Genomic DNA, 21,586 nt, shown 5'->3' on the forward strand with positions numbered 1-21,586 from the left:
TCAACACTGGAAATTATACTTATTTACTCCGTGCATAAAGCAACGATGTATGTGAAACATGATATCAACAAGAAAGACTATGTAAACTTATGTGACGAAAACGACAGTCAGACGGATACAAGGCGAAAAAATCAAAGATACATGAAATTATACGGGTAGTAAAAATACACGACTCATGTAAAACATACGCGTGATAATGATATAGGTACGTGTTGGTTATATTTTGGGTGTACTTTACTTTTAGTTTATTCTATAAATAAAATTTGGGTTTCGTGGATTTTTTATTTTATTTATTTCATTGCATGTTTGAGAAAAGCACTATACATACCTCGGCGGGAAATGGGGATGCCCGCGCTCAGACCTATCCGTCTATATGTCTTCGGCCGGCAACCCCTTTCGTCCCGGCCTCTGTAGTAATGTACTATTTCTGCCCTTTCTTTACGTTTGAAAATAAAGGATGATGGTTTTTAAGGAGGGAGGCAGGGAGGCAGGGAGGCAGGGAGGCAGGGAGGCAGGGAGGCAGGGAGGCAGGGAGGCAGGGAGGCAGGGAGGCAGGGAGGCACGGAGGCACGGAGGGAGGGAGGCAGGGAGGCAGGGAGGCAGGGAGGCAGGGAGGCAGGGAGGCAGGGAGGCAGGGAGGCAGAGAGGCAGGGAGGCAGGGAGGCAGGGAGGCAGGGAGGCAGGGAGGCAGGGAGGCAGGGAGGCAGGGAGGCAGGGAGGCAGGGAGGCAGGGAGGGAGGGAGGGAGGGAGGGAGGGAGGGAGGGAGAGAGAGAGAGAGAGAGAGAGAGAGAGAGAGAGAGAGAGAGAGAGAGAGAGAGAGAGAGAGAGAGAGAGAGAGAGAGAGAGAGAGAGAGAGAGAGAGAGAGAGAGAGAGAGAGAGAGAGAGAGAGAGTTTCATTTAAATTTAAGAATATGTGACCATATCATAGAACATTTAAAATAAAATAAAAAAATCACAATTTTTTTAATATTCGGCCGACATCTTTAATTTCTTAAATATGTCATATATATTTTTTTCAATTACAGGTGTAAATACAAATTGATTGATATATCAATTACTAAAATCGGTGCAGCCGTTTTGTGGCTATCCGCCATCTTGAATTCTAGTGGATGAAATTTGTGTTTCCTCGGATGAAATCATTCATATTGGTCCCTAGTATCACTCCGCGCTTAAAGCGGCTTGCTTTCTGCATAAAATTCAGCTTTCGATACAAATATCGCCTTAAGCCCTCTAGTACTATCATGTGTCTGTAAGATCGTTTTCCTTTGTCAATAAAACATATTCTATTCTATTCTATCCATCCCACAGATTTCGATTAAGTTTTCGACATAAAAAAAATAGAAAAAGTTAAATAAATACAAATACAGGTGATTTTATTGTCTGACCATACTCTTGAGGAGTGAATTGAACATACTGAATAACTATACTATTTTGTTACTGGAAACGTATTTCTCATTGGGGGCCCAGAAAGTTTAAGAAATTTAAGAGGAGGGCCAGAATTTATTTTGATTTGCGATAATCGTGGGCCAATGACATATATTAATTATTTCATAGGATCGGCGGCGGGCCGGATAAAATCCAGAGCTGGCCCGCGGGCCGTACTTTGCCCACCACTGCTCTATACCGACCGATACGACCTACACACTTTCAATAAATGTGCGTACTCCCATCCCCAACCCCTCTGGAGGTGTCCATGGGTGACGTTAGGTAGAGTTAGACCAAGACATAAAACACTAGGACACTAGACGCCGAGCCTTGCACTTCTGCATTGAAGACAGTCCCAAATACAAATACCACCAGTAGTAGTGATCCAGAAGATTCCAAAGATACGGCAGCTTCAGCTTCTTCTCTAACATGGCCGGCAACAGCAGCTATCAAAAAGACCTCCACGATGGATGCTGTTAGCGGTAAAACACAGGCTTCGTTTGCACAGCCTAACCCCTCAAAGAAAGGGGGTAGAGGGAAAGACGCTGACGTAACCAAGGCCACCAAAGGAGCGCCAGCTAAACCAGCTAAACCGTCGAGAAACCAGCAAACAGCGGGTCAACGACGTCCAGCCCAGCAGTCAGGCGAATTTCTTGAGGCGACCGTGCAAGTCAACGATGCAACACAAATACTAGACACACAGGCGAATAAGACTGACACGAAGAGTGAGAGACGTCGCACATCGCTTCCAAGTATCCGGCGTGGAACAGCTGTTCCAGGAACCACATGCTCCCTAGAGGCGGCGGAACGATGGACTTACCTGCACTTGTACTATGTTAAGCTGGGTACTACTCAAGAGCAGGTGCATACGCACTTGATCAATATCTGCGAAAGTAATGACTGCACCGTGGAAGAACTGAAAGCACGGGGCAAATATGCCTCTTTCAAGATAGGGGTCCCATCGACTTTAGAAGAACAAGTCATGGAGACTGATAATTGGGCTAAAAATATCTGCATCAAGCCATGGCGTAATAACTTTCGTAAATTTCGAGACTACAGTAAAGTTGAATAGACGCGTAAAGTTTAAAAATGTATCTGTTTTTTATCAGAATGTCCGAGGGTTACGCTCTAAAACTAGCACTTTTTATAAAAACATACTTACATGCCCATCGGAAATAATTGCTTTGACCGAGACATTTCTGACTAGCTCCGTAAGTGACGCGGAACTGTTTCCCACAGGATATGTCGTGCTCAGGCGTGATCGCGCTGGCGATGTCGGGTGGGGAGGGGTTCTGCTGGCTGTGCGAAATTGTTACTCTGTACGCTTAGTCAGTAATGTCAACGGACAAACTGACGACATGGAATTGTTAACAGCCATAATAGAATGGAAAAATCTAAAATTCATTTTTTGTGTGGTATATTTGCCGCCCAATTATAAAGATGACCAATATTTGCAAGTTTTAAACTGCCTGGAAAATATAATGTGTAAATATTCTGATTTAGATATACTAATTGTAGGTGACTTTAATTTAAACTCGTGCAGTGCAGTTGCCAAGACACAGTTTCAGTCCTTTTTAGAATTTGGGAACTTGTATCAGCATAATAACATAGCTAACGAGCATGGTGGAGTTTTAGACTTGATACTGAGCGGGCCTGGGCTGCAAAATGTGAGTGTAACGGGGGAAGTGGATGCCCTGGTGCCCCCAGACGCATATCATCCGCCACTCGAGGCAACATTAGCACTGCGTCGGGGCAAGTACGAGCAACTGCCATGCCCTCCCCTACCAGTAAATGCTATCGATAACCCACCATGGAATTTTCGTAAGGCTGATTTTAGGACACTATATTCGAGCATAGCAAGTATAAACTGGAGTGAGGTTCTCAGTACACAATGTGTGGATACTGCTACTGAATTGTTTTACGCAAAGCTAAATGAATGTATTAGTAATTGTGTACCGTTGAAAAAGCAGGCTGCCCCAAAGCGCTATGTATACCCATCATGGTACACACCGGAAATAATCCACAACATCCAAAAAAAATATTTTCATTTTCGAAAGTTTAAAGAGATGGGGATAGATTTCAATCGAGAACTATACCGCTACTATAGAGGCCGTGTTAAATTCCTCATCGACAATGCCTACCAGCAATACCTCCGAAAGCTTGAGAAGGACATTACTGAAGATCCATCGAGGTTCTGGAATTATGTAAAGAGCAAGCGAAAGAATAGGAGTCAGACGACGGAATTTACCTATGAGGGTGAGAAGGTGTCGGGACAAGCAGCCGCAAATGCTTTTGCTGACTACTTTAGCTCGGTGTTCCATGATGACGAGCCGCAACTTGACGATGCAGACGCAATGCAGGCAGTGAGTAATGCAGAGTCTGAGGCGGCACGGGTCACTGTAGATGTTGTGGACGCCGTAGAATTGCGAAAGGCTGTTAGACGACTTAAGTCACGCAGTTCGGCAGGTCTCGATGGTATTCCCCCATATCTCGCAAAGGACTGCATATCCGCTTTAGAGGATCCGCTCTTGCATATTTACAACTTAGCGTTGAAATATGCAGTCTATCCTGGGGTATGGAAGAAATCTAGAGTCACTCCTGTACCTAAGAGTGGTTCAAGTACGGAAGTAGAAACGTATAGACCCATAGCGGTCCTGTCTGTCTTTGGCAAGCTTTTTGAATCGATGATAGACTGTCAAATTAGTCATCAGATTTCTACCCAGCTTGCTAACGGCCAGCACGGGTTCCGTAGGGGACGCTCGACTTCCACCAACCACACAGTTTTTGTGGACTATGCCGCTGCAGAGATGGACTCGGGCCGCCAGGTCGACGCGGCGTATTTTGATTTTAAGAAGGCGTTTGACCTTGTTGATAATGACATCCTCTTGCAGAAGTGTTCTTCCCTAGGTTTCTCGCCAAAGCTTCTTAAATTCTTCGCAAGCTACTTAAGGGATCGGTCTCAGGTGGTCAAGGTTGCTGGATGCGAGTCAAAGCCGTACTTCACCCGATCCGGAGTGAGCCAAGGAAGCACCTTAGGCCCGACACAATTCATGATCATGATAAATGACCTGCCGGACGTTGTAGCCACTGCCAAGTGTTTATTGTTTGCAGACGACCTCAAACTCTTCCTGAGTGTTAGCGAAGCAAGCGACTGTGAGGCGCTGCAGCGTGATATAGATGCGGTGGCTAAATGGAGTGAAGTCAATAAATTACATTTTAATGTCTCCAAATGTAAAACTATCACTTTTAACAGAATCCGCAAGCCGATAAATGCATCGTACACTCTGCATGGTATCCGATTGGAGCGCGTCACAGAGATTTGTGACCTTGGACTAACGCTTGACAGGGAACTTAACTTCCGGCAACATATCACTACCATATGTCTGAAGTCGAGCAAAACACTCGGATTTATCATGAGGATGGCATACCAGTTTCCTAATCCTAATGTTGCCATAAGGCTTTACAATGCATACGTTCGCAGCAGACTGGAATTTGGCGCTATAGTTTGGGATCCCCATGAATCAAAATATATCCTAAATATAGAGAAAATACAACGCAAATTTGCTAGGTTTATATACAGACGTAAATATGGATACTACCCCTATATGTATCCGTCACTATTTGTTTCGGCTATGGTAGGGTTGGACACTCTGGAATTGAGAAGGAAGTTGCTGCTCATAGTACACTACTACCAGCTTCTAAATTATAGAGTTGACAATCCGAGTGTGTTGGGGCAGATAGAACTGCACGTCCCCATTCTAAAGCGCGGAGGTGGCGCTGCGGTGGAGCCGCGGCGACGCCCGCACCCGTTCGCGCGGAGCGTTGCGCGCACTCGACGGGGTGATAATGCTCCCACGCGTAGAGCACTTCTGCTGCTGAACAATCTGTACATGCAGGTTGCTGATGCAGATATATTCCACGACAGTATGGGTGTTTTCGTGAGACGTGTTAGGCTGTATCTTGGCAATTGCAGAGCTATATAGGTAGGCAATTAATTAAAACTTGACATGATTTATATATTATTATGATGGTATTATATTTGACTTACTTATATAAAATAAAATTAATGATTTCTTATAATGTTAACTCGCAAATTATTTATAATGTAATTTAATAATATGGCTGTATATATTTTAGAAATAAGGTTTGAATTATTCTGTGACATGCATGTATTAATATAATGTAATTTAATGTTAATTATTGTAGTATGTAAGTGCTTTGGTCTAGAACTGTAAACTTGCATATTTGGAAATAAATAATAATAATAGTAGATTAGTCTTTAAGACACGCAGTGTCAGTGTTATTTATACGTTATAATTTCATAGAATTTTGACTTTAAAATAAACACTTGCACTGCGTGTGTTATCAATATCGTTGAAGACTTTTCTTGGTTAAACCACAGAATAACTAATAGTACTACCGTACAGAAAATTCACTCCTTCACAAAAGTCAGATTTAGGTATAAAATTATACCTATACTCGCTGCCTGCAACAACATTGAAACTTATAACCGCGCACGAACCTTGAATCTTCTTTGCGCGAGCGCCACGTGACACGACTATCGTGTGAGCCGAGCGGCCTGCACTGCCATACGCCTGCCCTGCCTGGGAGGTGCGCCGGCCAAATGTACCTAAACTGCGTAGTGACACCCCCCTGGGTTAACTCTAATCACTTACCATCAGGTGATTCGTGTACTCGTTTGCCCCCAAGTTAACTCCTTTATACGTTGTCAAGCAGATCCGTTGAATCATAAAATAAATATCATAGCCCGGTTTTACGGAGGCAAAAAGGCTCAAGTGTCAATTTTATGAGTGACTTAAAAAGCCGAAATTGTACCTCCAAAGAGCCGCATGCGGCTCGCAAGCCACCATTTTCTGACCTCTGTCGTAGTACAGTCGACGTCAAAGATATGTTTACACTTTTGCACCTTACTCCAAGTTATAAGGCGAAAAATGTAAACATATGATATGTCTTTGACGTCGACTGTACTAAGACTTTTACTCTGCAAGTGTTAACTTATACATATACAAGCTCCAACGCTATAAAGCTAACATCTTGATCAAACAGTATATATACGGCTTGGCGAACAGTACATTCTTCTTGTCCAGTCGCTCCCTCAGTGTTGAGGATCGTGGCAGCATGTCCTTCTGTTGAAAACCAGGTTAGATATAGTCCAGTCATTATATCCAAAAAACCGACCCTATACGTGAATAATCAGTTCTTGGATTTATAACTTGGCCATTTTTGATTTTACAGTAAAACCGTAAGGACAAAAATTGTAGGAAATTTGATTCTCTACAAGTCCTCTTCATTTATGCCGTAAAGTTGAAAATAAACGAGATGATGAAAATATTTTGAATTTGTCGCTTTTTCAAATTTAATTTCCAAAATATCGATTCTAGAAGAAAAATTGTGAGGACCAAACTTGTTGAGAATCAAATTTCCTACAATTTTTGTCCTCATGGTTTTACTGTAAAATCAAAAATGGCCGAGTTATTCAAGAAAAAACCGTTTTTCAAATATACACAGGAGCCTGATTCAGTCTACTTTTTTTGAATTTACACTCCCAGTGACCCCCCCGAGGGACCTACGAAAAAAAATCCAAGAACTGATTATTCACAGGTCAAAATCTATAATGACTGAACTAATAGGCTTCTGTTCCTCGCCAACTGCATGACATTATACAGCTTGTTTTTGTTACAGGGTGCTCTCTGCGCTGGTTCCGCCTGCGCGGCAACTTGCTGTTCTACCTAAAGGGCCCCGAGCCGTGGTACGAGCCCATGGGCGTCATAGTCCTGGGCCACCACCGGGTCAAAACCCAGCCGCCGGATGAGAACGGCCACTGGCCTTTTCAGATAGGTAAGTTTGTCAAAAATTTAAGGAGGCCTAGCTACATCTCAAGGATTGAAAAGGGCTATTTAAAAAGAAGAGAAGAGAAGAAGTTTATTATTTTATCGCGCCTGCATGTTTCCGCCACGGCAGCAGGTGGAATATATACGCAAGAAGGCCCGTTTCGAGACGAGGATGTTCCAGCTGCGATCGCGGCATTATACTCATACTCACTGCTGGAAACCATCGCGATGGCCGACTTCTGGCCCAAGGGTGTGATTTTCACCGGCTCCGAGGGAATCTGCCGCCCTAACTAATATATAATAAACGCGAACGTGACTCTGTGTATCTGTCTGTTACCACTTCACTCTTAAACCGCTGAAGGGATTTACAGAGATGAAATTTCGTATGGAGTTAGTTCGAGGCCCGGGGAAGGACTTACGATAGTATTAAACAATTATCATGATCTCATGCAGTAGCTAGTAATTCTATAAACCAAGCCATTATGTTATATTAAAGGACGGCGGGACGACGGCTTTCATCAGTGCTTCATTTTTAACCGACTTCAATTTCATAGAAGGAGGAGGTTCTGTATTCGGTTGTGGCTATCTTTTTTTTTTTTTTTTCTATGTACGTTCACCGATTACTCCGACATCCGTAGTCCGATTTGAGTAATTCTTTTTTTGTTTGAATGGAGCTACCTCCGAGTTGGTCCCATTTTAATTTGGTTCTGTTCTGATGATGGGATCCATGAGGAATTGAGGGAACTCCTCAATTTTTAAAGGCACATGCATGGTGTTTTGGGCGTTTTCTTAAGCAACTCGAGCATTTTCTCCCGAAAACGACCAATTTGATGAAGTAGACCTGATGATGATGATTATTTTGATGATAATGATGATGATTTCTTTAAATGTAAGTATGTTCAGCGATTACGGCACCTGTGATCCGATTTGAGTAATTCTTTTTTTGTTTGGAAGAAGTTACCTCCAAGGTGTTTCCGTATTATTTTTGGTTCTGGTCTGATGATGGAATCCATGAGGAATTGAGAGAACACCTCAATTTTTAAAGGCACGTGTTAAGTGATTTCGGGGTTTTCTAAAGTAACTCGAGCATTTGCTTCCGAAAACCACCAATTTGATGTACTGCAACTGTAGCCTTACCACGAGTTTGACATTGACATATTCGCTAACGTCTTATGCATCTAAATGTAACTTTTTATGCATATCGCTCACACTAAGGTTAGTACGAGCGAGATGCATAGGAAGTAAGTTACACACATGCTAGCGAATACAGTAGAGTCCGTTTAGTACGACTCCGCATATAACAACCAACCGCTTATAGCGACGAAAGTATAGGCACTTGTTTGGTTTTAGTACAAGCTACTATGAAAGCACAACCGTTTATTACGACTCCGCTTATAACGACCGATCGCTTTTAACGACGGAAATTGACTCAAAATCCGTCCGTCAAGTCCGGTTACAACGACGAGCGACGTAGTTTTTACAAATAAATTGTTGGTAAGAAGCTTACTCCGTCCCGCGCACCCAACTCCGCTCCCCCTTTTGCCTATACGGAGCAAGATGAAATAGTCATGTCACTTTTCGTAATTTTGCAAACTAAATAAAACCCAATTCCCATTATTCAATTGAGCTTAAACTTAACATACATAATTATGTAAGTTGGGTGACAATGCAATACATATTTTGGTAGGTAAGTACCTTCGAGCTGATCTGATGATGGACACAGGAGGTGGCCATAGGAACTGTGTGATAAAACCACGTCATTTTGATTAGATCCCCAAGAATTACGATTTTATATTTTACGGGATTCGAGTAATTTGCGGATGACGAGTGAGTACGCGTAGGTACCTTGAAAAGTGGCTTCTTCTAAACACACAAGTCTCTCCATTTAAGACAAGGTGTCGTAATACTAACGTATATAAATATTTTAAAAGAAAGGTTTTTTTTTCTTTGATTATCGCATAAGTATACAAAATGATGTAATTATTTTGATTAAAAAAATATATTAAAATTGGCAGTTCGTTTTGTACGACGTCCGGTTAGTACGACGTAATATCAGCGGTCCCTTGGGCGTCGTTATAACCGGACTCTACTGTATATCAATGTCAAACTCGTGGTAAGCTGGTAAGGCTACTGATCGGGGGTTAGGGTTAGGAGTTAAGGGGCCAGGGATTATGTAAGGGGTCGGGGAAGGGCGGTTGAAGGGTTGCTGGTTCAGGATCGAGGGGTTCCTGGATCAGGGGTTGATGTGCTAAGAGGTTGAGTGATCGGGGGGCTGAGGGATTGGGTCAGTGGCGGGGCGGGCGGATGGATTTAGTTGACAGGAATTATAATTTCCCAGACGGACTCGAGAAAATTCCTGATTACATATTTACTAAAGTAATAGGTACACGAATTTAGTGTTAAACATGATCTTGTTTTTCATTCATGCGTCGCGCTCTTAACAATGCGTTAAAACTAAAAATGGTAAAATAAAAACTTTTTACAAAAAAAATGAAACCGACTTCAAAAAGGATGAAATAAAATATTATCCTTTTTTATATCTATGCGTTACCAACTGATATGTTTGAAGTCGGTGCCAAGTCAAGTAGTAACAATACCAGTCAAGAATAATCAGCTTTATGGCTATAAATCCCATTAGAACTGTACTAATAACTATTAAAAAATGTGTAAAGAATTCTATCTGCCTCTTTGTCGCCTTTTCATGGCTAAACAACTGAACCGCTTTAGGTGAAATTTGGCAAGAAGGTAAATTCCTTGAATTGTTTTATATTTTGAAATGTAGTCCTCTGGATAAGGGACGGGAAATAACTCAGTTCCAATCCCACACTTGCGTTCTATAGACTGTTCGAGCATTAGTAAGAAGTGCTCTTTAAAAAATATGACGGCAAAAAAATGCATTTATATTTACACTAATGTGCCGACAAACATATATGGTACGGACTGCGCCAAGAAGGTTTGAACGTGTGTTCTGAGGTGTGTTCTTAGGTCCAGTCAACGTCAATGATATGTTTACACTTTTGCACCTTACTCCTTTGCAATAAGAAGAAAAGTGTAAACATATTTTTAACGTCGACTGTACCTACAGAAAGTACGTTCATTGTCGTCGTGTAAGGCAATCCAACGTAGGTAAATCCTTATCGAAACGCACCAAAGTCATGGTATGCTTCAAAATTTGGCTTGGCACCGACTTCAAACATATCAGTTGGTAACGCATAGACATAAAAAAGGATAATATTTTATTTCATCCTTTTTGAAGTCGATTTCATTTTTATTATTATTAATGTCAAAGGGTAAAATGATATGTTTTATTATGAGAAAGGTCTTTCGGTCGAAAGGTCGGGAGAAAGGTCGTCTTCGTAGTGGACCCCCACCATATTCTGCACAACACTTTTGTCGACATTCTTGGCGTGTTGATTATTAAGGAATCAATTACAAGGGTATATGAGTGATCCTCATAAAACTGTCATCGACAGGTTAAAGTTAACGAAAATATATTTGTTAAATGCATAAAGCTAGCTAATAGTACATTACGATACAAGTGTGAAAAATAGGAAATTCGCAACAAGTGGCGGTAAAATAAAACACGACCGAAGGGAGTGTTTTAAATTGACACGAGTTGATGCGAATTACCTATTCGCACATGTATCGTACAACATTTTACAGTACATATGGCCCTTTAAGTTTTCGACATAGTTGCGTAATGTCCTAATTATCGCACTAGTGAAGTAAAGTAGCACCTTGTGTACTGTAATAGTAGATTGTAGAACAAGGGCATAAAGTGACCCATTTTTACCCGAGGCAATTTTTAATAGTAGACGAGGGTAAAAATGGACATTTATTTATGCCCTTGGTGTACACTCTGCTTTTCACTTAGATTGCGAGGAAAATAATTATATTTTTCACGGCAATTTACACCACGAAATTGTCGTAAAGCGAAAGAACATAATACATAACCAATTCCCGCCAACTAACTTTTTAATTTTTTTTTAATGTTCATCATGTGATCAGAGTTTCAGACGCTTGGCTTTCTGCCAAGTCAAACATTTCGCAGCATTCTTGAACGATAATCGACTCCTATTTTATGTAATTTACTAAATTTAATGACAGAAAATACGGATTTCTAATAAATTGTAGCAAAAATAAAATAATATAACAAGTTTTGTCATCTACACAATTTTATTGCTCAGTAAAATTGTACAATATGTTTTAACTGTTTGGCTGTCGAGACCGATTACCTTAGTCTTAGAAGAAAAATTTATTTTTATGCTCTAGAGCATAAAATGCGATTTTATGTCGTCTACGCACGACATAAAGGTGCACTTTTTGAGCATGAGAATGAGAAGTGAAAATAATATTTTCACCATGAATACTTTAGATGTTGGTTATTAAACTGTAATTGTATTTTATTATTTTTATAAAAGAAAATGAAACCACAACTAATTATGTCCCAATTCTATATGAACTAATACTAATTAAAGTAATTAGTGTCCCGACACTATTAGCAAGCATGTACTCGTACACTGTAGGTACAGCTGCCATCCGATACTATATCGGAGCGGCCGAGTTGCTCAAAAATATCTGAACACGCACTGCAACGCCTTGACAATAGAGGCGTGTTGAGATGTTTGTGAGCACCTCGGCTGCTCCGATATATCTGATGGCTTGCCATTTGCCAGTTTTAATGATCTCTTCCCTTTCAGTGTGGGACAACGGGGTGAGCTACCGCATGGCGGCGCACCACGAGTCGGAGCGCACGCTGTGGCTGGAAGCCATACAAATGGCGCCCTACGACAACATCAAGGCGCAGATCGCGTCGTTGAGGGACCGGCTTAACAAGATACGACCTCATGTTGATATAGCCACCTATAGGCTGCAGAGAGGCATTGTCACTGGTAACTATACTTTTTTCACGCCACTGTTCGGAAATGTGGCAATAGATGGTCTAAAACCAAGCTGGAAAATAGGCAATAGCTTTAGCATCTGAACCACCACTACTACAATGTTTCATTGTTATCATGATCTGTCATTGGTGACGGTTCGCTACAGCAATGAGTATAATTTAAAACATAAAAATCAATTAAAGGTCTTTTTTGGCGCAACTTTTTCCTTCAAAAATAAAATTAGGTTATTCATAGGACCAATTTCTTGTTTAAAAAAAAAAGAAATGTCAAAACCAATCATTCATTCACTCAGTTCATTCGATTCACGATTAAGGCGTTTTTTACTTTTGTAGCTGTTTGTGGTTTTTTTAGCAAAATCGCTTCTAAGTTTAGAGTCGGTTTGAAGCAAACAACAGAAAAACGCCTCTTAAAAGTGATAAAAAAACGTAAAAAGGCGGGATCGGAAAATACTCACTGAATTGGATAGTGTAAATTGTGTTTGACTAAAAAATACAAGAAACACGTATCTACGCTCGCTATAAAAATGAGTTCTTCTAATGAAGAAAATGATATTCTTACGCTGACGCGTACCGAAATTCAAGAGACAGCACAGGCAGTGGCCAGTAATTTGCTACCAAAGAAATCGCGGGCTAGTACTTATAGTTATGCAAATGTTTTCTTATTTCCTCGCAGTAGTCGTGAAAAGCACTATGTAATGCCTCGGCCGGAAACGCTAAAGATGGACTCGTATTATTTGAGGGCCTCCACTAACGTGTCGGCCCTCAAACTCACTCGTCCATCTTTTAGCGGTTTTCCGTCCTCTCCTACAATGTACTATAGGTATGCCATGCAAATTTAGCAGAAAGACACGTACCCAGGGGACCCAGATATATTCCCTCCGGTACTCCTCAATAAACTATAGGAAAATATCAGGCTTCAGAACGCTATCTTGTGGGATCCCTAGGACAACATTATTAGAGTTATCGCTTCGTTGAGGGACCGGCTTAACAAGATCCGGCCTCTTGTTGATATAGCTACCTATAGGCTTCAGAGAGGCATTGGCACTGGTAAGTGTACTTTTATGCCATTCAAATTTAGTAGAAAAACATTGGGATCAGATATGTTCCCTGCGGTACTCCTCATTAAGCTATATGACATTAAGGCACAGATCGCCTCGTTGGGGGACTGGCTTAACAAGATCCGACCTCATGTGGTTATACTAGCTACCAATAGGCTGCAGGGAAGCATTGTCACGGGTAAGATTATTCATTTAGTTGATATTATATAAATTCAGCATAAAAAATATTTGGGCCTAGATGTGTTCCTTGCGGAACTCCACAATAGGCTGTAGGAAAACATCAGGGCCTGAACGACTTTGTACGATGAAGACAATAGCTTTTCGTAGTCTTCCCAAATCAGTAGGTAAGCCTTACAGCATTAGCTAATAAAAGTTAGCATAATGAATTATCCAGGTACAGAGTGAAGGACCCCACCCCTATAAAACATCAAAGTCATATTAATAAAAATAGTATGAATGACGTTTATATTGACGTTTCACACTTAGTACGTGTCCACGTCTCTAAATACCTTATTTGTTGGCAGACATGAACGAAGTGCCTCTCTGTGAGCTAGCGCTGTCCTGCGACAATCTCCTCTGCGACACGCACGGCCGCCCGCCCTCCCCTCTCGTGGTCCTCTACGTTCGCTACCCGAAAGGCCTCTGCGTTCGGTATGGTACCACCGAGGTTGTCGAGGTAAGTGCCTTATAGTCTTACAAACCAGTTTGTTAGAAGATCTAGTGCGACAACCTCTGCGACACGCACGGCCGCCCGCCCTCCCCTCTTGTGGTCCTCTACGTTCGCTACCCGAAAGGCCTCTGCGTTCGGTGTGGTACCACCGAGGTTGTCGAGGTAAGTGCCTTATAGTCTTACAAACCAGTTTGTTAGAAGATCTAGTGCGACAACCTCTGCGACACAGGTCCTTTTCCAGGGTATTTTGTCCCATTTCCAAGCTGTCTCCTTGTGTCACATACAAGGGCCAGGTCATCAGCATAAGCAAACTTCCGCGAGGTGGTGTTAGGCAGGATACGACTCAACCATCGCTATTTTCAGACCTATGACAACGTATTGTGTATATGTTGTGGAAGAATTAATATTAAAGCATTGATCCTAAAAATACCTTATTTTACAAATTATACGTAAAATCGAAATCACCGAAAAAACCGGAAACCCGGCTTTGGACTGCGGCTGAATGCGGTGCGTCGCGTAGGTAAGTTTCAGTATGCTTCGCCTGACAACTGCCAAGGCGTTTTTTTGTCCTGCAATATTTTACGAAGTAAATATATGAGCAACTTTTACTATATAGTACCAAGCCCGATCTCATAAAAAAATTGTGTGTTTCATACATTTTGGCTGGTCTGATGTTGACATTTTCTATGAGGGGCAATTTTTTTTCGTCATTTTGTGGTTGGTCCCATAATAAAAGTTGCTCAGTATGACCCATAGACTAGGAATCCTCTAGACCGAGTTTAGAGTAATTATTTCATGCAACCAATGATGCCAAAAATGCGGGGGTGCGCGGGACGACGTGAGCGAAATCCCGTGCCGTGATTGGTCCGTTCAAAGACACGGACGTCACACAAAGACACTTTCGACTCGAACATGGAGTAAAGGTAGCGCGACTATGCTAAGTCTGGAGGATGTTTTGTCTGTGGTATGACCTATATAAGTACGTACCTATTCACGTTATTAAAATATTACAGGGGCCCGTTTCTCAAAAGCTTGTAACTTGTAATATAAGCGGATGTCACTTTTTGACAGCTTTTCTTAGAAAGGGACTTCCACTTGTATTATTTAGAAGTTATAAGCTTTTGAGAAACGGGCCCCGTCATTAAAAAAACATCCTGTATCATACAGTCTCACATCTGACATTTAGTTACCACTTTGATGATTCTGCGACTGGAATGGTTATATTTATTTATTTATTTATGTTATGGAGATCCAACAGCTATCTATACAGAGTATTCACAATTAATAAGAGATGGAAAGCCAATTACAGGATCACACATGTAGCTACAGATTATTACATTCAAGTTTACTTAAATGAAAAGTGTCAACGCTCGGACACAGCAACACACAACATAAAGTTTTTTACAGTACCTACATATTAAGTACACTCCAAAAATGACAATATTTTAAAAACACCTACAATCAGAAATACAATGGAAAAGTAGCAAACAAAGATTGATTACACATGCTCAATCAAAACATTTTAGCGTCAAATAATGTTTAACCAAAGGTATCTTACAATTAAATATATCTATATCTAATTGGTTTGCCAGGTTGTTTAAAGCTGTACTCGCACGCGACAAGAAACTATTCTGTCTGTATTTGGACGATGAAAATTTAATGGAAATAGGAGGATAATACCTTTTACAACGAGTGGGAGTATTAAAAGAGAGATTGGAAAGTAATTCAGGACTATCCACCAAACCAGTAGTGATACTAAGTAAATAACTTATGTCAGCTATTTCCCGCCGTTTTTGAAGTGGTACAAAGTGATGTCTTTTACAAATAGATAGATAGTTAGAGGAGCTATAAGGAGATTTAATTTTGAAACACAGAAATTTAATGAATTTACGTTGAATACGTTCTATTCTTTCAGTATATGTAGAATAGCAAGGATTCCATATTTGAGATGTGTACTCCGCGGGCGGTGTATATGTATATTGAACTTTTCTGTCGATTCGGTTTTTGTTTTTTTTTTCAAAATGTCGGAGGTAAATAGAAGCACTTTGTTTTACAGCCGTGCAGCAATCCCTGCTTCTCAAAGACCATACTGTTCCGGGCGAGCGACGGCCTGACCGGAGACGCGGTGGTACGCATAGTGGTCTACGACGTCAAGGAGAGGGTGTCGGAGACCACCGTGCCTATGGGATATACTTCGCTGACACTCGCTACTATACAGGTACTGTAGTCTTGTACTGGACCAAGACGTGAAGTGGTCTTAGACAGACGTGCAGCAATCCCTGGGTCTCAAAGACCATACTGTTCCGGGCGAGCGACGGCCTCACCGGAGACGCGGTGGTACGCATAGTGGCCTACGACATCAAGGAGAGGGTGTCGGAGACCACCGTACCTATGGGATATACTTCGCTGACACTCGCTACTATACAGGTACATACTTGTAGTCTTGTAGTGGACCAAGAAGTGAAGTGGTCTTAGACAGACGTGCAGCAATCCCTGCGTCTCAAAGACCATACTGTTCCGGGCGAGCGACGGCCTCACCGGAGACGCGGTGGTACGCATAGTGGTCTACGACGTCAAGGAGAGGGTGTCGGAGACCACCGTGCCTATGGGATATACCTCGCTGACACTCGCTACTATACAGGTACTTGTAGTCTTGTACTGGACCAAAACGTGAAGTGGTCTTAGACAGACGTGCAGCAATCCCTGCGTCTAAAAGACCATACTGTTCCGGGCGAGCGACGGCCTCACCGGAGACACGGTGGTACGCATAGTGGTCTACGACGTCAATGAGAGGGTGTCGGAGACCACCGTGCCCCTATTCAGGTAAGTGTGGTCTCATAGTGTTCTACGATGTGTAAGGATCTAAGACCAGCGTGCTTATGGGGTAAGGTTCTTGTATTCGCTACAAACATTACCAGCGATTACCAGCTTTTTAGCGATAAGACCGTCTGATAAACACCTCTGCTTGTATTTCTGTTTTCTTCTGTATTGTTTTCTTTTATTGAGGTGTACAATATAGAGTAAATATTTGTATTGTATTGTGTTGTACAAGGTAAGTACATGCGGTTTGTTTCATATTTAACTATAAATGGTGAGCCAAATATGTACAAAAAATTTATGCATATACAAAAAACGAAACAATTTTGGTAAAATAACAATACGTTTAAATATACATATAATATACAGATGTAAAATAAATGACAAAAAATAAACAAAAAAATAAAAAACATCTTGTCTGATTTTAATAAGAGTAGGGGCATTAAATTACTCGTTGTTTATAGAGTTAGAAAAACATATTACTGATCACGACTTAAATATCACCCTGTATAAAAACAATCGTCGGGCTCTGGACCAGGTCAGCAATCCAAAGATGTGGGTTCGAGTCCCACGTTAGCCAGAGTTGACCACAATTTTTTTTAATTTTTATTGTCATCTGTAGTAGGTATACAATTTAAAAATTGTAATGTGATACGTTACACAATAAAAAAGAAAAAAAAAATCAATATGTTTATTCAAAACGTATTGATATAAATATTTTTCTACTCGTCGACTGTAATTCTTGAATTAATATTTCTTATACCAAACTGCAATTGGGTATTTTTTATGTATGGGCTCCCAACTATAATATTCATTTCGATACAGTTTAGTCAACTATAATGAAATTGACCAATCACAGCTCGCCGCGATCAAGAGGACGAAACAAAACCATAGCTCGAATTAATTATTTATTTTAGGTTGTATAGTATAAACAATTGCTTCATAAGTCAGAAACGTGCATGTGACACCCTTAATATAGCATCATCCATAGACTACGAAAACCACTTAGTGTTGCTTGCCCATAGGCGACGGTGGCCAAAATCGAGAAAATAAATGTCTATAAATTGAATTTAGCGCGGAGCAAGTACCAGGGCCTCATGAGTTACGAGAAGGTGTCGTTGACCAGCCCGCCGTAGGGCGCGGGGCGCGGCGGCCGGGACGCGTACAGTCGCCATCAGATATATCGGAGCGGCCAAGGTGTTCACAATATCTGAACACGCGCTCTAACGCCCTGACAATAGAGGCGTGTTCCGATATTTGTGAGCACCTTGGCCGCTCCGATATATCTGATGGCGACTGTACCAGTATGAAGGTATCGCGGCTTCTCGCGTATCTTAGCTGTATACTTTTAGTTTGGTTTGTTTGTATGATTCTACTAGTTTAAATTAAAGTATTATTTTTGTTGACTCGTAGAAAAACTATTGTATACAATAGTGATATAATCAATCTTTTCAATCTCGTACCTTAATTAAACACGGTACTCGACTGAAAAACTCTCTATTATATCACGATTGTATAAAATACTATTACAGTACATATGGTCCTATTTTCCCGCACTAGTGCGTAAAATAGCACTTTTCGTGCGATGTCAAAAGTTTAAAGGGCCATATGTACTGTAAAACGTTGTACGATACACGTGCGAATAGGTAATTCGCAACTCGTGTCGATTTAAAACACTCCCTTCGGTCGTGTTTTAATTTATCGCCACTCGTTTCGAATTTCCTCTTTTCCGCACTTGTATCGTAAATAACTATTGTCATTTGAATGCTTATAATATTAAACGTCTTCATATCATTAGGCAACGTATTATTTAAATGTCATAGGGCTATACTAAGAATAGATTTTAACTCTTGCAGAGTTTTTAATGACATTTAAAGACGCCCACGCAGCCAGCAGGCGAAGTTTTGTATTGGAAACAACATTTTATTATAAAACAGGTCTTAATTACGCACGTATTTTTCGATGACATCTGTCACGTTTATTCGCGTAAAGTATTTACGTAGAATCATTCTGGCTCAGTTTTCATTATACAATTAGAAAGAGAGCGTTTTAGGTGTGAAGTTAAGCACGTATGGAAAACTCACGTAAAAGCGTTTGTAACTCATGGTACCAATTGAAATTTTTAGTTCTTTAGGTGACCGGTAGAGGCACTGTACAATTACTCCATACATTTTCCTTAACTTTCTCACTATCGACTGTCATTCACGGAACTCATGGTGGAGCTTCTAGACATATCTCGCGTTTAGGTACGTGTAAGTTGAGCGTACGAAGGAATGCTTAGAAACGGAAATTGGTGAGAATAGTTATAGCCAGGGTTGGGCAGTATTTCAATTACATGTATTTGAAATACGTATTTGAAATACATTTTAGTATTTTGTATTTGTATTTCAAATACTACCTGGAAAAGTATTTTGTATTTGGTATTTCAAATACTGCACTCACATGTATTTTGTATTTTGTATTTCAAATACTTTAAGCTTCAAAATACATTTCTACAAGATACATTTTTTTATTAAATTCTTTGATCCTAAAATGGAACGTTTTTTTAAATATAATGTACGACTTGTACGAGGTACAAATATGTAGGTACAATGCGCGAGCTATTCTGCGCGGAACTTTTCGTCAACAGCCAGGGGATAGGGTCATTGCAGTAGTTTCCGTCCATGCTCTAGTTTTCGACCACTTGACAGATTAGCAAATAATATATTTCATGTTTAATTTACTATTTGCCAAATATAATTTTTATATGTAGACAGATATATTGTTTAGCTAAGGATTGAAATCAGTCCAAATTTGTGCAGCAATGTAGGTTTATTCCTATTCAAATTTCGTCAAGTGGAAGAAAACTAGAGCTGGACGAAAACAAGCACAATGACCCTATAAGTTTTTAGGAAAGGATATTCGTTAAAAACCGGCCAAGTGCGAGTCGGACTCGCGCACGAAGGGTTCCGTACCATAATGCAAAAAAACGGCAAAAAAAGACGGTCGTTGCTTAACTTCGGTCAAAAATCACGTTTGTTGTATGGGAGCCCCACTTAAATCTTTATTTTATTCTGTTTTTAGTATTTGTTGTTATAGCGCCAACAGAAATACATCATCTGTGAAAATTTCAACTGTCTAGCTATCACGGTTCGTGAGATACAGCCCGGTGACAGACGGACGGACGGACGGACGGACGGACAGCGGGATCTTAGTAATAGGGTCCCGTTTTACCCTTTGGGTACGGAACCCTAAAAAACTAAATGATTAAACAAAAAAAAATTAAAAGTATTTTGTATTTTGTATTTGAAATACATTATTTTAAACACTGTAATTTGTATTTTGTATTTCAAATACCAGTGACCAAAGTAGTTTGTATTTGGTATTTCAAATACTTTTAAAAATGTATTTTGTAATTTGTATTTGAAATACGTGGAAGCCAGTATTTTGCCCAACCCTGGTTATAGCCGCGTAATTTCAGCTCGAGTAGATGACAAGGTGGAGACAACTAGATCAAACTGCACAGACAAGAGCAGCTCTTAAAAAAAAGATGGCAGTCTGTATTTCAAAGAGTATCAAGGGTGGATCGACGTTTTTTGTGTTGTTGTTCTATCCCGTTACCCGAGGGACAATAGGGTACGTTTATTAGAATAAATAATGTATTACACGTTTAGTAGATGGGTCATTATGGAAACATAACTTATTAGATATACATAATTTATAGTAGGTATACTATAAAAAATCGATATTCGACAGCCTCCTAGCCTGGTCGGTACCTAGTGACCCTGCCTATGACGAAACAGGAGGTCCGGGTTCGAATCCCGGCAAGAGTATTTATTTGTGTGTTTATCGGGAATATTTGTTTCTGAGTTATGGATGTTATCTATGTATCTAAGTATGTACTTATCTACATAACTTTATATATATATCGTCGCAAAGTACCCATAGTACCATCACGCTCCGCAATTGTTACGCCATTGAGGGTCCTGGCTAAATTGGTTGTTCAATACTTACGCTATAGAATTTCCAATTTAGCAAGAACCCAAAATGGCATAACAACCCCGTGTGGTGTACTGTACAAGCTTTGCTTACTGGGGGCTAGTTCGATCTGTGTAAGATTGTCTCCAAATATTTATTATTACTTAGATATACCATAAAATCCGGATTATATGAGTTATTTTTCCCCTGGACAATTATTTAATTCACTCTTGTTATAATCTCCGCACTCACAATATTCCCCCCTACAGGATTCTCAACGTGTACGAGTAGCCTTATCAACCCGCGAGAACAAGACCGTCGGCTTCGTGACCGTCAACGGCTGGAGCCTGGAGCCCTCCTACATCGGCAGCCCAATACACACAGACAAGACTGTAGACATTCACAGAATACAGTGTCACCGACGCGCACACTCCCTACCGCCTCGATTGGGCTTGAAGCTAAAGTTCCCCTCGTACGGAAACGTGTTGAAGCAGAACTTCGTCAACAGTCACCAAGTGACGTACAGGTTCCATTCGGGCCTGGGCGGGGACATCACGGTGCACGAGGTTATGGCTGAAGCCAAGATCTGCTTCCAACTGCCGGCTGAACTACTGTAAGCAGTATTTAAACTCATTTGGACCTTTATATTTTAAGAAAAGAAGCCCTTCTGAGCCGGCCGCCGTCTACACTACGAGGGCTGGCTGGTAAGTCTCCGAAATGAAAGATTAAAAAAAATATAATTAAAAAAGTAATAATGTCATTCTAACCTCTTGGCTTTTACGTTAATGCGGAAGCAATATCAAGTTTTTATAATATAAATAATAATATATTAAAGCGACCTAAAGAAAAACTGTATTCATTTTCGTGAAAATGGAAAAATCGGAAGTGCGTGCGGTAATTAAGTT

General features: G+C 40.7%; 1 protein-coding gene and 2 long non-coding RNA genes across 3 annotated transcripts in view; 1 reads left to right on the top strand and 2 right to left on the bottom strand.

The window, feature by feature from the left end:
- LOC134804155 (uncharacterized) overlaps positions 1-21,586 on the bottom strand; it is a 431,198-nt gene that overhangs the window by 224,235 nt on the left and 185,377 nt on the right. The gene's annotated exons all lie outside the window — the stretch shown is intronic.
- The window catches only part of LOC134804161 (uncharacterized), a 292,314-nt gene that overhangs the window by 208,603 nt on the left and 62,125 nt on the right, over positions 1-21,586 (bottom strand). The window lies entirely within an intron of this gene.
- LOC134804145 (type II inositol 3,4-bisphosphate 4-phosphatase) overlaps positions 1-21,586 on the top strand; it is a 48,915-nt gene that overhangs the window by 1,470 nt on the left and 25,859 nt on the right. The window contains exons 2-6 of the mRNA XM_063777090.1: positions 7,131-7,286; positions 11,980-12,171; positions 13,762-13,913; positions 15,964-16,125; positions 20,951-21,294. Of these exons, the coding sequence (XP_063633160.1) occupies positions 7,131-7,286; positions 11,980-12,171; positions 13,762-13,913; positions 15,964-16,125; positions 20,951-21,294 (1,006 nt within the window). The remainder of the gene's footprint in view (positions 1-7,130; positions 7,287-11,979; positions 12,172-13,761; positions 13,914-15,963; positions 16,126-20,950; positions 21,295-21,586) is intronic.

The sequence above is a fragment of the Cydia splendana genome, chromosome Z (genome assembly GCF_910591565.1).
Source record: "Cydia splendana chromosome Z, ilCydSple1.2, whole genome shotgun sequence".
In the NCBI taxonomy this organism is placed as follows: Eukaryota; Metazoa; Arthropoda; class Insecta; order Lepidoptera; family Tortricidae; genus Cydia; species Cydia splendana.